The sequence below is a fragment of the Trachemys scripta genome, chromosome 17, assembly GCF_013100865.1.
Source record: "Trachemys scripta elegans isolate TJP31775 chromosome 17, CAS_Tse_1.0, whole genome shotgun sequence".
Classification (NCBI taxonomy): Eukaryota; Metazoa; Chordata; order Testudines; family Emydidae; genus Trachemys; species Trachemys scripta.
Genome location: NC_048314.1, coordinates 9,177,549 through 9,194,527, shown reverse-complemented (window position 1 = coordinate 9,194,527; position 16,979 = coordinate 9,177,549). Strand labels below are relative to the sequence as shown.

Here is a 16,979-nt window from a genome sequence, read left to right as displayed (position 1 = left end):
ACTGAAAAGTAATTTGCCAACAGATGCTACACAGTTACCACATCTGATTCCTGTTTGAAGCAAAGGCATAAATGGGTATTGCAGATATCAGTATGCAGCGAATACTGGCAATACAGAATTTTTAATGGTAGTCATTGTGGTTTGTTAATCCATCACAAGCAAGACCTTAAATCAGATCCTGGCCACCAATTACTTCCTTTGTTTTTCTCCAGTGGTACGAAGGTAGCTTAACCATCTAGCTGAGACAGAAGAGAGGGATATTTAAATGGGGGGCCCAAAATAGGATGGAGGTTTCATGGTTGACCCTGATGCTGAAATCCTGTCTTGGGAGGGTGAGAGCCCTGAGGCATAATCATAGACTAACAGGGTTGGAAGGGACCTCAGGAGGTCATCCAATCCAATGCCCTGCTCAAAGCAGCACCAATCCCCAGACAGATTTTTGCCCTGGATCTCTAAATGGCCCCCTTAGGAATTGAACTCACAACCCTGGGTTTAGTAGGCCAATGCTCAAACCACTGAGCTATCCCTCCCCCCCAGCAACTTGGGTTGATGGGAGATCTGGCACTGAATTGATTGTGGCCACCTCTTTCCAATAAATAAAGCAAAAGACAAAAGACAGAAACAAGAAATAGTAGAAAGGAACACTCCCAGCTCTGTCCCAAGCACCCAGAGAAATCTGACATCCAGGCAGGGCATTAACATTCTTCATAGTGAAAGTACCAGTGAGAAATTAAAATGGAATTCCCCTAGAAGACCCAAGAACATCCATATAGGAAAGGATAAGCTATATGTATAAAAGGGACAGCTCAGTTTGAAAGTTTTACCCTCAGGATAATAAATATAGATACAGTATTTCACTTTGACAAGGAATTCTCATAGCAATTTATCTGTTGTCCATCCAAATGAATGAATTCCTCTGCATCTGCTATTCATTCATCATTCTGCTAGGTGACATTCTGTCTGGCTCTCACCCGTCCATGCAGGGCTTCGAGTTTGTTTCTCTTTTGTCCATTTATCTAAATGTTGTTACCTTCACATGTCTCTGCCACCCATCCACTTTGTTATTCAACGATCAAACTGTTACTTACATTTTCTGTTGTCCATTCGTCTAGTTGTTAACAATCTCTTATGCATTGATAGCTATCACTAGCTACATTACCTGGATGTTTTCCACGTATCCAGTTATTTTGCATTTCTGTCTCAGTTCTATGTCTGTACACTAAGCCATACATTTTTCTATTATAGGTTAGTTTGGAGCTAATTAGGTTTTCTCCCTACTTATCCATTCATTTCCCCTTTGTGGGTTTTGTTGTTAAACCCCCAAACAGTATCCTTAGCTAGTTTTGCAATAAAATGATTGTAAATAATATGACAGTGTAGTTTTACCTGCATGCCATGGGCCTATTTATGCCCTGCAACTCCAACTGAAGTCAGTGGACACCATGGGCAAAACTAAGAGCAGCATTTGACCCAGTATGTTTAACCTATTGGTAACAGTAAGATTCAGAATTCAATACTAGTTGCAAGGGTGTCCCCTTTGTGTGAGTTACTCGCTGGAGTTCTCACATATTCCACCATCCTTCTTTCTATTAGTAACAGACTGCATGAAAAATTAAGTCCTTGCCTATAAATAATTAAAATGGAGTCATTTTCGTTAGGGTTGGACAGAAAAAAAGGAAGAAAATTGTGACTTTTTTTCAAAAATTCCCCTTTTTATTTTGGAATTTCAAAATTTGATATTTTGGCAATTGAAAACCTTCGGTCAACTTTGAATCTGCTCAAACCCATAGGGGGAGGGCTAGAATTTTGTGACAATATCACTGAAACCTTTTCCCTTTTTTTTTCTGAAATGGGGAAATTTTTGTCAAATTTCTGAAATTCAGAAATTGTCAACTAGCTCTAATTGTCACCTTTCCCCCTCAGTTATGTGGTTAGCTCTGCAGCAAGTGCAAAGGGGATGTATAAAATCAGTCTGCCTTTTCCGCTCACATCTTTCCATGCTGTGCATTCTTTTCTGCATGTCTCCACGATCTCCATTTCAATTTGCATAATGGATCCTGTATCTATGTGATAATTTTGCTCTTCTCCTAATTCTGCTGTTCTGTGTATGTATGCAATGCATGTCTATATACACCTCTACCCCAATATAACGCGACCCAGTATAACACAAATTCGGATATAACGCGATAAAGCAGCGCTCTGGGGGGGCAGGGCTGCGTGCTCCGGTGGATCAAAGCAAGTTCGATATAATGTGGTTTCACCTATAATGCGGTAAGATTTTTTGGCTCCTGAGGACAGCGTTATATCGGGGTAGATGTGTAGTTGGATGTACTCTACAATATATGTTAGCTAGCAGCACGCATGTAGAGTGGTCAACATTTAGGCAGCATTTGCCTTCAATTAACACACTGCTCAGATTCTGTTGTTGCCACATATACTTAGAAAAGAATGGGTGGCATCTCTTGGCAAAATGCAGACTGTGTAACAGCAGTTCACAGACTCGTAGTATGTTAATATTTAGATGTTGCATGCTTTCCTCAAGCCCCACCCCCGGGGTGTCACATTAACATAATGACTCTGGAAAAGCCAGTTAATAATTATAGACTAACTCAGTATCCTCACTGGCAAAATGGGAATTAGTGGTCATTGTAGGTAATGTACTATCATGATAATAAAGCTACTGCCTTTCAGTTATACAGTATATAGGGCCTGGTTCTGGTCTCACACTGGAGTGGAACTCTATCTAAGTCAATAATAGAGTTACACTGATCCGGGACCAGTATAAGTGAATTGTTCCCATAGGCTTTCAGATTTCTTGAAGGTCAGCAGAAAAGTACTTTACATGAGTATTTGTGCTGGAAATATATTTTCTAGATATCACTGTTTTTAATTTGCTTTTGTTTCAAGATGTTTAAATTGTTCTTTCTCTTCTGCAAACATTTTTGTGCTACGCTAGTATCTTGTCAGTTTGGAGACAGCTATTGAATCGAGGGTACGTACCCATGCTGATCTGCCTGATGGTGGAAGGCTGCTCGCTGTCTTTTAAATGAATGCCATTGAGACAAGAAAGCAGGGCAGCTATTTCAGTGGGGAATGATGTGGCTAGTCCACTAAGGAAGAGATAATGCTGCATGGCTAATTGAAGACTCAGAAAAGTTATCTGCCTGTTGCCCTCCAACTGAGATGGGCATTCTCTCTTCTCTGTGTAACCCTCAAAACCCCAAAGGCTGACCGTGGTCTAAGGCATGTTAATTTCTTGGGTAGCATGGACACCCCGCGCACAGAGCACGTGCTGGCTCATCTCTTTGTCTCGTGAACTCTTTAAAGGAAGAAGGCTCACATTCTCTCTCTCTTTTTTTTTTTAAGAATGCGGCATGTGTACAGACAGACAACAGCTCCAAGTTTGTTTTTCTTAGGGCAGGAAGACATTTTGCAATGCTACTGCTAGACCTGAATTCTCAGTCTGTATTCGATATGTTTGCAGCCCTAGCATGCGTTCCATTTCTGATTTCCATCAGCAGCGTTAACTGCCCTATTATGTGGATCGAAGGCATGTTTAAGAGATCGAGGGACAAATTCTTAGCCAGCGTAAATCAGCATTGTTCCATGGGAGTCAATGAAGCTACGTTGATTTACACTAGTTGAGGATCTGGCCCAGTATCTCGACTGAAAACGAGTGTCCTTAAATTGCTAGCTATCGTGATTGATGCTTTAGAGCTACCATTGAGTGTGGCAGGTATGAGACTGACATTATGCTTTGTAATATCTCCTTTGCTTACGACCTGGATTCAGTCTCCAAACAATCAGTTATCCCATCTGCTTTCTCTGTTTTAGAGATTTTTAATGCAAACTGCAGAAACTAACCTCTCTCAGATGTTAGGCGTCATTTGGTTTCTTTGCCTTTTTTTTAAATAAGGAAAACTTAACTTGTGATTTACCTCTGTTTAGCACATCTAGTCACAGCATCTGGAGAATCAGACAATGAAACAACACTTAATCCTACCAGCCCAGCACCTACTGAGCTAAGTTACTTAACAAACCCAAGCACTGATTCTCACGCTCTGCTTTCAGTGCCCACTGAGTTTTCCATCCTGGAAACCACTGCCCAACTTCATGATCTTAAAATAACAGGCAGGACTTTCACTAATTTCACAGTGTCCTGGGCAGCACAAGATGCATTATTTGATCAGTTCTTTATCACTCTGAAAAGCCTGCCCAGTTTAAAAAGGACCCAGGAAATCTTTGTGCCGGGAAACCTACGAGAAACAGAATTTACCAATCTCACAGCTGGCACACAATATCTGATTAATCTCCATGGAAGCTCTCAAGGTCAGCTCTCTCAATCACTGGATGTTCTAGCTGCCACAGGTATTTTCTATGGATTTTGTTATCCATATGTTCTCATTTCTGCTTTGACATTCTGGGTTTCATCTCGCACTGCGCTGCCATTGCAGAAATGCCAGGCTTTGTGAAATTATTTTCTGCATGGGACAAAACCCGTCTTGCTTTGGAATGAGGGCATTGAGTTATGTGGCATGGACAGTTCCCCATCCAGCTTTTGAAGGGACATAGCATTGATTCTCCCTTTACAAATTGCATGCAAAGAGGGGATTGGATGCATCAGCTATTTACAAGACACATGGAAATAGCAGGATATGTGAATGGGTTTTTTTTGGATTTTGATCAAACAAAAGGAAGATTGCAAGGAGGTAGTATCTGGCAGTGTTTCCATGGAAGTGATGATGTCTGAAGGGGGAAAAAAGATTGTAACACATTGTGAGTGGGTTTTCAAAGTTTTTAAACAGCCTCTTATTTTCCTTTAGTACATTCATTTCTCCCTGAACAATACAACAGTAAAAGGAAACAATCGTCTAAACTGAGTGCAATTCGCTAATGATCAAGTACCAAGATACAAATGTACAGTTGGAGAAACAGACAATAGACTAGCAATACTCCCAGTCCACATACCAGTACCAAAATCACTGTCTGTGTGAGACATAGGATTTACCCAGGCCATGGCTACCCCAGGAATGGTTAGAACAGTCTCATCTTTTTCTATGATGTGTTACATCTTTTTTTTTTTTAACCTAAGTAACATCATCTCTTCCTCTCACTCCCTGTGTCATCATCGTCTCCATTGTCATGTATGGTCCAGGCTTTATGGGTGAGGCTGGCTGAGTGCCCCAGCAACCAGAATTGGTGCATTGCATGATTTGTGTTTGAGAACAGGAGAGCATGATGGGAGCTGGATGCATTTCCAGATCAGACATGCATGTCCCTGAACAGGAAACGGAAAGGAAAAGTGTTTTTGTGAGCCTGCGTCTTGGAAGAGAATGGAAATTGAACGTTATGTTCAGGGAAATCTGAATGGCTTTTAAGTTGTTATGGCATTTGCAAAATAGATAATGTTTTTCCTTGAAAGACTTTGCTGTGACTTGATTTCTTTTTTTGGGGGGAGGGGGTGTATTTTGATTTTAAAGGAATGTCTTATTTAACTCTACTGCCATCAAATGATCACTGATTTCTTTTCCAGCCTGCATTCTCCCTTTCCAGCTGAACAGTGCTACCTAGCCAGGATTTGCATGATATCATAATGCGTGTCTGAGCCCTATTTTCGTGCAAACAGCTCATGCAAAGTTCTTGAGCAGCATTGATGTGAAAAGTGACTCTGTACATTGTCATCTCTCCAGGGTCACAGGGGGATGGGAGGCAGCTGGTTGGTGCTTCAGTGGACCTGAGTGATACCACTTTCCTATGCAGAGATATAGGGCCTGAGTATTCATAAATCCGGTTAAGTCAGTGGGTGCTCCTAATGGCTAGGCATTTCTGAAAATTGAGCCCATGGTGTATCCATTAGGGCATGCAACTACACAAGTAATCTCATTGGGTCTGCTTCTCATTTAGACTAATGTCCCTTTACACCACCCTGCCTTAAAATGGGTGCACACCTTTAAAGCACCTTCCACCAATGTAGCTTAAAGGAACCTTGAGTATAACTGAAAACCAGGTCCTGGTGGAACATCTCTCACGAGTAAGTGCTCAGTAACGTGTGTAAAGGGGTGCACAATCAGGCCCTGTCATCATTATTAGGGCTGTCTTACCTTGATTTCAGCCATGCAAAGAAGAGAGAAAAGAGCTATGGAATGGGCCCAGTCCGAAAGTTAGCCACAGATTAAAAGAGGAGATTCCCCATGCAGAACCAACAGATAAGAAGATGCTATTTTCCAGCGTGACTTTGAAAAGCTTAATGCCTGTCAGTTGTCTTCCCTCACCACAGGAAGGCTTTCTATAGCATGTCCCTGAGATTCTTATTTTGAAGTAATAAGCTTGTCGTTTTAAAGAAGTTATTGTTATCTGCCCTCATTAAACTTGTGTTAACCACAATTAGGCCCACAATTAGGGCAAATCTCTAAAGATGGGCAGGTACAGGCGGAGAAACCACTATTCATGCTTTGTCATTTTGAATTAGGAATTGATTTTTTTAAAACACAAACAAACAAACAAAACCAACCTTTCTTCAAGTGGACACCATTAAAAACATAAAATTCACAGCCCTCGGTACTTACATGAACTTCTGTATCTGTCTAACCTTGGAACGGGAAATACTGCGGGATCACAATCACGTTAGAGTGGCGAGCATTGAATTATTAATGGCCGCTGTAAAATGGTTATAGAAATACTGACTTGCCTCATAAGGAGCCTTAATTAATGTTTGTAAAATGCTCTAAGCGCCAAAGCTGCCTCCTACATGAAATATTATAGTATTAAAATGATGATTATTTATTATTGTTGCTCTCGCCTTGTTGTACGGCTCTGCATTGCCAAGTTTCTGAAGGAAGCTTTCCACTGAGTTACCAAGGACAGACATAAATCTATAAGTGTGTGTTATAGTGCGTATAGGTTCACTAATTATAACTGAAATTCATTAGCAGGGAAAGTCATCAGGTAGCACCCCAATTATTGGTTACTTTAATCTGTAATTTGAGTAACTAATTGACTCTCTGTCCTTATTCAGAGGAGGAACCTGAGCTCGGAAAGTTAACAGTATCGAAGGTTAGATGGGATGGTTTCCAACTCAACTGGACAGCAGCAGAAGGGGCCTATGAGACTTTTGTCATCCAGGTGCAGGATCCAAACAATACAGAAGAAACTTGGAATCTCACAGTCCCAGGCAGCCTGCGCTTTGTGACTGTTACTGGCCTCAAGGCTAACATGCCCTACACTGTCACCCTTTATGGTGTGATTCAGGGCTACAGGACCAAACCCCTTTCTGTTAACACCACAACAGGTACCCTTTCTAATTCATTCATCGCTTTCCATGCTCCTTCCTTCTTTGCAGAGAGGCATATAGGCCAGAGCTATTACAGAATCCAGTGAGAGCTTGAATGTCTGCATTCTTTTGCATGAGCACCCTTAATCCTAGAGGCTTATCAAAGCTTGGCTGAACATATCATGCTCGGAAATGTCTCATGATGATCAGATTTTCTAGTGAGAGTCTCAGGGCCACTATGCTGTCATTTGCTTTCAGGAGCTCCCATGTGTCCCTTTGTTTGCTTATTTTACTCACTTCTCTGGTTGCAAGACCCAAATGTCCATTGCACATGATCAGAAAGAGCAGACATTGCCTTGTGAAAGCTGTGAAAACTTGACTTTATAGCCCAGATACTCAAGGCATTAAGCACTTGTGTTTTTTGGATTCCAAAAGTTATTTCCTAAACAATGCACAAAAAACAATATGGAATTACTGCTATGGGGTGATCTCATGTATTGGGCTGTTAACCAGTATGACTCTGTTACTGCTCTCCCAATGTGTAAATCAGGAGTAACTTCATTAAAGTCAACAGAATTACACCTATGTAAAGCTGGTGTAGGTGAGAGGAGACTCAGGCTTTAAACCATCAAAAATTGCCTAAAATTATCAATAATAATGAAAGTAATTTTTATGACTCATCTGTGCACCTTTCACGGATCTGCATTCACCGTTCAGTGATGTAAATATGATATCTGGGTTGGTGAAAAGCAGAGATGGGCACTAGTCCCCACATTCATCTCCAGATCTTGCATCCCTCAAAGCTCAAAGATGTTCCATGGTTTGGGTTCAGGCCTATCGCTCATAAATAAAAAATAACCTTGTTTTAATGATCTACAAAACTCTAAATCAGGGGTAGGCAACCTATGGCACATGTGCCGAAGGCAGCACGCGAGCTGATTTTCAGTGGCGCTCACGCTGCCCGGGTCCTGGCCACTGGTCCGGGGGGCTCTGCATTTTAATTTAATTTTAAATTAAGCTTCTTAAACATTTTAAAAACCTTATTTACTTTACATATAACAATAGTTTAGTTATATGTTATAGACTTATAGAAAGAGACCGTCTAAAAAGTTAAAATGTATGACTGGCACGCGAAACCTTAAATTAGACTGAATAAATGAAGACTTGGCACATCATTTCTGAAAGGTTGCCGACCCCTGCTCTAAATAATTAACCCTCAGATAAAGAGAACCTAGACCACATGTTCCACCTGCCCAGTCAGCTATTTGATTTTTTTCCCCTTCCAATTTGGATTTTGTCCCTCATCTTCACCTTGCAGGGTTTTTTTATTTGCTCTACCTGCTCTGTACTTGCAATGGATTGCGACCACTCTCGTTTAGCTATGCCTTGGGAATATTTCTCCTGCAATACAGTGCACTTCTATCGTAACAAGTCAAACATACCCTTCCTTGGATTGTTCCATGCCACTGCCGCTTCTAGATACTTAGGCTATAATTAATGGGACTTTCTATATCTCATTTACTCAGTGACAATAGCTGAGACGCAGTGGCTCTTCCATCAGATGCAGAAATGATCTGTTTCAGAACCCATCCTTAAAGCCCTTTGTAACCTGCTGCCACTTCTCTCTAGCTTGGAGGATGGCTCAGACTTACTCGTTTGCTCTCGCTGGGCACATTTTATCCAGCAGCTAGAAGGAACTAGGAAAATTTATAACTGAATTACCAAAATGAGGATGCACTGTTTGCTTGTTGCGGTGGTGTGTTACGTGACTTGGCTTGGCTAGAGTGGTTTTTATGACATGAATTGCTTGCTTTGCGCTGTATACTGCCATTGACTTTTCACTAAAAGCTTCCATCAAGAGTTCTGAGTATGGATTGATATCAGATTATAGTCTAGGCACAATGGCGATAAATCTCCTTTAGGTGGAGAAAGTAAACTTTAGGGGGTTAAAAAGAAAACAGACCCCAGCTCAAGCCTGGACATCTACACTGCTATTTTTAGCCCTCTAGAGCAAATCCAAATCTGTAGACTTAGGCTCTGAGACTCGCTGCCACGGGTTTGTGCTTACCATGTAGACCAGAGGTAGGCAACACGCAAGCTGATTTTCAGTGGCACTCACACTGTCCGGGTCCTGGCCACCGGTCCGGGGGACTCTGCATTTTAATTTACTTTTAAATGAAGCTTCTTACACATTTTAAAAACCTTATTTACTTTACATACAACAATAGTTTAGTTCTATATTATAGACTTATAGAAAGAGACCTTCTAAAACGTATTACTGGCACGCGAAACCTTAAATTAGAGTGAATAAATGAAGACTCGGCACACCACTTCTGAAAGGTTGCTGACCCCTGATGTAGACATATCCACAGCATCCTGCCGAAGTATGGCTTATGCATTGCTCTGTCTCTCTTAGTTAATGGAAACAGCAGAGGACACCTTACTGGGGTTTTCCCTTCTATTCCAGTCACACTCACCACCTGGCTTTTCAAGACTTCTTTCCGGGGGATTTTCCATTGTCAGAATGTTCTGCGCCTTTTGGGGGCCTGTCAGGGATGTCTGCAGAAGGGAAGGAAGCCCCAGGGAGCTACCACGGCTTTGTACTTTGGCTCAAGCTCCAGGACTAGATGCCAACTTTCGTGTATTTTAAACAGGAAGGGAGAGAGGAAAAGCTCAAATGAAACTCGATCCTTTCTCCTTGCCCAAGCCACGGCTCTAGTTTCAGCTTCTCTTAAAACAGTGACGTGTATTCTCCAAGTCTTTAAGGCCCTCAGTGTGTTCTTACACATCTGCTTTCATGCTCAGACCTCGAAGGGTACGTCTACACTGCAGCTGGGAATGTGTTTCCCAGTATTAGTAAACAGACATGCCTTAGCTCGGTGTGAGCTAGCACACTAAAAATGGCAGAGTAGAGGCGGGGAGCATAGGGGGAGGCTTGGGCTAGCCATCCAAGTAGGTACCCCGAGGGTCCATGTTGGTATTCAGGTGACTCGCCTGAGCTGCTGCCGATGCTACCCCAGCTACACTGCTATTTTTAGCAGATTAGCTTGAGTACAGGTAGTGTGTGTCTGTCTACCTGCACTGAGGAGCAGGTCCCAGCTGCAGTGAAGACCTACTGAAAGATGCTTGGCTGCGCTCAGAAGCATGGACGACCACTGCAGTCTTACAGATTTCATCTATGCGGCATTGTTAGACGCTTTCTCTTTTTGACTTTCTTCCCCTTCGCTCATGTCCGCTTGCAGCAACCTTTGTTCCAACCCTCCATTCCCCTTTTCAACGTAGAACTCTGGCAGCTGTAGATGCAAGCACAGCATTGCTGAACATAAGGCTTTAGAGGGGACATCTAATTCTCACTCATTTTGTTTTCCTCTTTAGCAGCAGAACCCGAAGTTGGTGAACTAATGGTTTCCAGCATTACCCCCGAAAGCTTCCACCTTTCCTGGACAGCCCCGGATGAGGCCTTCAAGACCTTTACCATTGAAATTATTGATTCTAGCAGGTTACTGGAGCCCATGGAGTACAACATTTCAGGCAACTTAAGGACTGCTCAAATCTCAGGGCTTTCCCCCAAAACTGATTTTATTGTCTACCTCTCTGGGAGCACGGGTGATTTCCGCACAAAGACAATAAGTGCTGCAGCTACTACAGGTATATAAACCTACCTCACATACTAACTCGGCTTTCTCCTAACTCTTCTTTACAGGACCTGACCTTTCCCACACCCTTACCTTCCCCAGCCAACCACCCGGCACCAAATCCTCTACCTCACCCTACAACGCCTTCTGATGAAGAGCTGCAGGCATTATTTTAACCTGTAAAATTATGTTTAACCCGCCCGTCCAGTGCAGGGAAAGGTAACCACAGCGATGAGCGGTGTTCTTATTCACAACAGAAATAATCAGCTTTCTTTCCTCTCGGCTTCATCTGAGCAGGGGCCACTTCTGGTCCAGAGGAGAACCTCCACAAGTTTGCTCAGGGGCTGAGCGTGGAGCCAACACTTTTCTAGGCACACCTCAGCATTGCAACATGTGTTCGTATCTGTTATGTTGCATTTAGGGGGGTTATTTCTCTTGAATAGGCAGATGTGTAGGCAAAGGTTTTTCACTTTTTGAGTGGGATTTGGGTGAAATTGACTCCATGGCAGAGGAATTATATAAGGCCTATGCACGATTGTAATCCCATTTAAAACCTCAGATTAGGTTTTACATGGGACTGAAGTGGTTCATGGCCCTGGGCTGGCTGGTAGCACAGGTATGGATTTTGCTCTTAGCACCTAGAACAGCCTGAAGTTTCACATCTGGATCTCTCTGTAGCACAGTCATTCAAAGGAAAGAAGGAATCCTATCGTTGTACAAAAGTAGATGGATTACTCAAGGGGGGGAGTACTGTATCACATGCAGCGATCTTTTATTACCCATGTTGACTCTATTCATGTGACCTCTGCAAATGGTTCCCTGCACAAAGTTATCTCAAAACAAGGTGCCTACATTAACCTTGTGACCAATTATACAAGTAATGCAGGTTCTATCTCCTCACAGATTGCCAGGAATAGACCTTGCTTTATCTTAAAATCTGTATACGTTGGAGGAATTGTAACAATGTGATGCTGCTGCTGACGTGGTTGACAGACAGTTCTATGGAACTTTGGGATGCCAGTCGCAGTTCAACATAATATGAAGCATCTGTGATCAAGTCAATAGCAGATACATTTGTAAGCGGGGAGTGGGATCCTGGCAGAGGGATGAATTAGGGTTTCTCAGCCTGAGGATCATGACCCCCCCAGGAGGATCACAAACAGGTGTCAGTGGGTCAAAATCATGCTGCCCATACTGCTCATACTGCTAAATGGGAGGGGGATCCTGATGAGATTTTGGCTAAGATGATAGGGGTCCTGGTGCAGAAAATGTGATTAAATCGGTCTTTTCCATCTCTGACTCCTCTGACATTGATTTGATTTGATTTGATTTTTGGTTCTAATAATTCCGACACATTTCCATTTGTTTTTCTTCCTCTAGTAGACGAACCTCTCCTTAGCAAACTCACTGTCTCAAACGCTACCTCAGACCGTGTGTCCCTCACATGGGAAGCTCAGGATGCCGCCTTTGATCGCTTTGTTTTAGAAGTTATAAACTCTGACTTGCCTTTGGATTCTCTGGTGCACACGGTGCCAGGGGCCTCACGGAGTTTTGTAATCACCAACCTAAGAGCCTCCACTAATTACACTGTCCAACTGCATGGTCTAGTTGATGACCAAGGTGCTCAGACTTTGACAGCACTGGTTACCACAGGTATTTCACCTTCCAGATTTACTTTTTCTACTCTTTCTTTTCCTGTCCACCAAACTGCTCTAGAACGTGGCTCCAAAGTGACATCACTTTTCCTCATCTAGATGGCCCTCGTTAGTAAATTAAAGAAAGGGTCACTAGGGGGACAGGTTGGAATAAGCTGAATCCAAGACTGCTTTGAAAGTAGCGGATCTGGGACCTTTGGAAATGGCTGAAAAGTGTCCCCAGAATTAAGGAAGCACAATGGTAAACCTTTGATTGGTTTATTTATATATACACTTATCTGCAAGCTCTCTGTATATATAACTGAATTGCTCCAGGTGATTCTCTGGAACATCCTTGCATTTGACTTGGAATACTCTTTGTGTTCATTCCACACCCTCTCTCCTCATTTGCCTGTGATCTTTCTTATCACGGGAATGGGCGCTATGTCCTTGTCAGACCAGAAAGGCAACTGCATGCCATTTTGGTTCTTTGTTTGTAAAGGTCAAATGTCTCTCATGGCATTTGTATCTTTTACTGGTGCTTTGGGTAGCATGTTAAATGACCAACAGGAACTGCATGGAGTGGTCCAGTTATTTAGTGCTGGTACCAAGAGTTTTTTTTTCTGCCTGGCATCTTTCCCCATCCCCCCAGCAGTGAGCTGGGATTGAAAAGGAAGTCCATCCCTTCTTGATGTTCGGCCCCGTACACTATTACTTGCACGGGTGCCAGTGAGTCTTGTAGGGGAATGGGCACCACAGTGCCTTCCAGGGGATGCCAGAGCCTTTCCAACGCTGATGGTGACTACCGGATGTTGGGAGCTCACTAAGCCTTGCCTGGAGGGATTTTCAACTTGTGCTGCATGTAGTAACCTTTGAAATCGGGATGCCATGACACGGGCCTGCCTGAGCTGGGTGCGAATGGCATGTGAAGGAATGTGCCCGTTTCGGGTTCGGTGTGGAAAAGATTGTTCTCTTCAACCTGCATGCAGGACTGAGTGCCCCGTGCCTGGTTTGACCACATTCTCCCTTACGTATGTTTGCATCTTGAATACTTTCTGATCTCCGCCATCTCCCCAGGCACCGAGCTCTCGCCATGACAACTTCATTACCAACCATGCTGGCTCTGCATGATGACAGTCCCAGCATGCATCCTTAATTGGGGTCACTGAGCTGTCCCTGCTCCTGGACTAGACCAAGGCAGCAGAGTGGATGGGGAACAAACTCTCCTGGCCCATTTAACCTAAGTCTTGGGTGGGTAAATTGCGGTAACTTACATCAGTTCATATGTCAATTAATTATAGGTCGCTCTCTGTTCTTTAATCGTTCTGTTGTTGTCATGATTACGTCCTCCAGGGTGAGTCACTTACCCAGTAACCCCCCCTGAATATCACTGACTCCATTTAACCAACACTTTCATGTCCCCAAAACATTTTAACAAATGGGGTTTCAATAGATTCCTCATTGTTGAATTATGTGAAAGCTGAATGGATTTGACTCCAATTTCCCAAGTTATTCCTTTGAGGATGAGAATGAAATTTATGCCAAAAGGGAATATTTTTCCCTAAGAAGAATTATAAAGGCCTGAAAAAGGGGGTTGCAGTGATCTTGTGTCCTCCATTCAGTGGTCCACAGTGGGACCTAGTGAATGGGGTGCTGCCACTGGCCTGCTGTATGAGCTTGGACAAATCTCTTCACTCACTTGTGCCTCAGTTTCCCCATCTGAACAGTGAGGATAATGATCCTGACCTGCTTGGTAAAGCACTTGAACATGAAGTGTCCCATAATTTAGAGAGTTGGCCTTCTGCAAAAGTAATCACGGTTCAGATTTGTGCAGTCATCGAGAGCCTAATTTTCAGAGGTTCTAAGCCTCTGCAGTTCCCTTGGACTTTACGGGGAGTTGTGTGTGCTTAGCACTTCTGCAAATCAGGCCCAAGTTTAGACCAGACCACTGAATATATTTAACAGTAAACAAAAAAGAGCAAGAAAAAAAATTAAAACTAATAAACACCTGCAAGAGGTTAAATTAAAAGCCCTTTTCAATGGCTATTTGTAATGCCCAGCTCCTTGTTTCTTCACCCATTGCTCAGCAGATGGTAAAGGCTGGCTGTGTTTCTCTACACCCTTCAATAGCCATAACTCTCTTCTGCTACTAAGCACCGCCCTGCTCTAAGTAATGCTTTCTCTTCCCCTGTGTTCCTTTTCCTTCAGAGGCCAAGCCACAGCTGGGCACGCTCACACTCACAAACGTTACCCCCGACAGCTTCAACCTCTCATGGACCGCGAGAGATGGGCCTTTTGCAAAGTTTGTTATAAATGTTAGAGATTCCTATGCAACCCACGCGCCGCAGGAGCTTACGGTGTCAGGAAGGGCCCGCAGCACTCGCATCTCAGGCCTGGCAGATTATACTGGCTATGATATTAACATTCAGGGCACCACCAATGCAGGGGTCCACACAGAGCCCCTCACTGCTTTTGTCGTGACAGGTACCCGTTTAAAGGCTGCTGCTTTGTGTGTGTGTGTTTTTTGTGTGAAAAAGAACAACCACCACCAAATATTGATTAATGTGGAGGAAAGGAGAGAACTGTGTTGGCTGTTTCCCTGTGAAACTGAGTAATGTTGACACTTAAAGAGATCGTCCAGTTTTAGGGCAAGGGAGGGGAGAACAGGTTCAGGTGAATTAAGAACCCATCCAAATCTTTATTCCTAACTTCAGCTGCAATTAACCTTCCCCTCTGAGCTTTCAAAAAATAAGGTTAACTTCACGGGCCCATTTATCTAACCTGAATGCCTTCTAGGCCTCTTTTCAACTCTTGGATATTTAGAGCAGTCCAGGCCTTTAAAATTCTGCCTGTCCTCCATGGTCAGTTCCACTGAATAACACTAATCATCTGTGAGATGGGCATCTCCTTTCTGCATGACACAGGGTGATTGAAAGGGCCAGGACTTCAGGCACCCTCGTGCCTATTTAAGAATCAGAGAATATCAGGGTTGGAAGGGACCTCAGGAGGTCATCTAGTCCAACCCCCTGCTCAAAGCAGGACCAATCCCCAGACAGTTCTTTTTTTTTTTTTTTTTTTACATCCCAGTTTCCTAAATGGCCCCCTCAAGGATTGAACTCACAACCCTGGGTTTAGCAGGCCAATGCTCTGAGCTATCTGAACCTCTACATGTGGCAGTAAGAGAGGATGTCAAGATTCAGCCCAATTCTTGTTGCTATTTCACTCTTTACCGAGATCAGATCTAATATAATAACCCAGCAGCCATGCATGTATTATAGTGCTGCCTCCAGTCCATTTATACTCCTTGAAGACTAAGCATTCCTTGCACATCATATCACAATAACCGAGGCTGTCACTACAGCTTCTCTCCATTCTTTGTATCCTTTGCCTCGACCAAACAGCCATCCTGCATGTGCATGCATCCAGAAGCTCATGTCTCATTATCTGTCCTTTTCCTCCTCACTCCAGTAATACACAGAGGTAACACCCTCAGCAGAGGCATTGTACATCTACACTACAGCGGGGAGTCGATTTAAGATACGCAAATTCAGCTACGTGAATAGCGTAGCTGAATTCGACGTATTACAGCCGACTTACCCCGTTGTGAGGACGGCGGCAAAATCGACTTCTGCCGCTTTTTGTCGGCGGCGCTTACTACCACCTCCGCTGGTCGATTTCTACCCGCCGATTCAGGTAGTATAGACCAGGCCTTAGTCTCCCTTACATAAGGCAGTTTGCACAACCACTTCACCGAAGCCCCAAGGATGCAGTTTGCACTGACTGTGACCTCCCTCCCTGATGGTAGAGTCTTACAAATGAACCAGTGTTTGCCTTCTCCAGTCCTGTTCTTTGCTGCTCCAAAGTACAGATGCTTCCCTATAGCAAATGTGGCATTGCTACATTTGAAGGCAAGTTTCCCTGATCTAGGTAAGCATGCTATGCTCCCTGGAAGCCAATGAATCCTTGTCTTTTTGTAGTGCAGGTAAACCTGTTTCGAGAAATAATTTCAATGTTTCAGATCCTTTATTTATTTATCAAGGCTCCAGCAAACCAAACCCATGAGGAGTTGAATCCAGTATTTCTTGGGGATGCTCAGTAGGCGATGAGTGTAAATCCCTTAAACCGCTCTGTCACGGGGCCGCCCAGAGGATTCAGGGGCCCTGGGGCAAAGCAGGGGAGCTGTGGCGCTTGTACTCACCTGGCGGCGGTCCGCGTCTTTGGCGGCATTTTGGGGGCGGGGGGTGGCCTTCAGTTGCTCCACGTCTTTGGCAGCACTGAAGGACCCGCCACTGAAATGCCGCCGAAGACGCGGAGCAACTGAAGGGCCCCACGCCGCCAAAATGCCGCCGAAGACCCGGACCGCCGCCGGGCCAGGGCTTGCGGGGCCCCTGTGGGGCCTGGGGCAAATTGCCCCACTTGCCCCCCCCCCCCCCCGCCCCC

At 43.8% G+C, this 16,979-nt stretch overlaps 1 protein-coding gene across 3 annotated transcripts in view; it reads left to right on the top strand.

The window, feature by feature from the left end:
* The window catches only part of TNC (tenascin C), a 95,905-nt gene that overhangs the window by 52,563 nt on the left and 26,363 nt on the right, over positions 1-16,979 (top strand). The window contains exons 12-16 of one of the 3 annotated variants that reach the window (XM_034793490.1): positions 3,949-4,368; positions 7,016-7,288; positions 10,646-10,918; positions 12,286-12,558; positions 14,748-15,023. In XM_034793490.1, the coding sequence (XP_034649381.1) occupies positions 3,949-4,368; positions 7,016-7,288; positions 10,646-10,918; positions 12,286-12,558; positions 14,748-15,023 (1,515 nt within the window). The remainder of the gene's footprint in view (positions 1-3,948; positions 4,369-7,015; positions 7,289-10,645; positions 10,919-12,285; positions 12,559-14,747; positions 15,024-16,979) is intronic. The other 2 variants (XM_034793488.1, XM_034793489.1) reach the window with 2 other exon arrangements.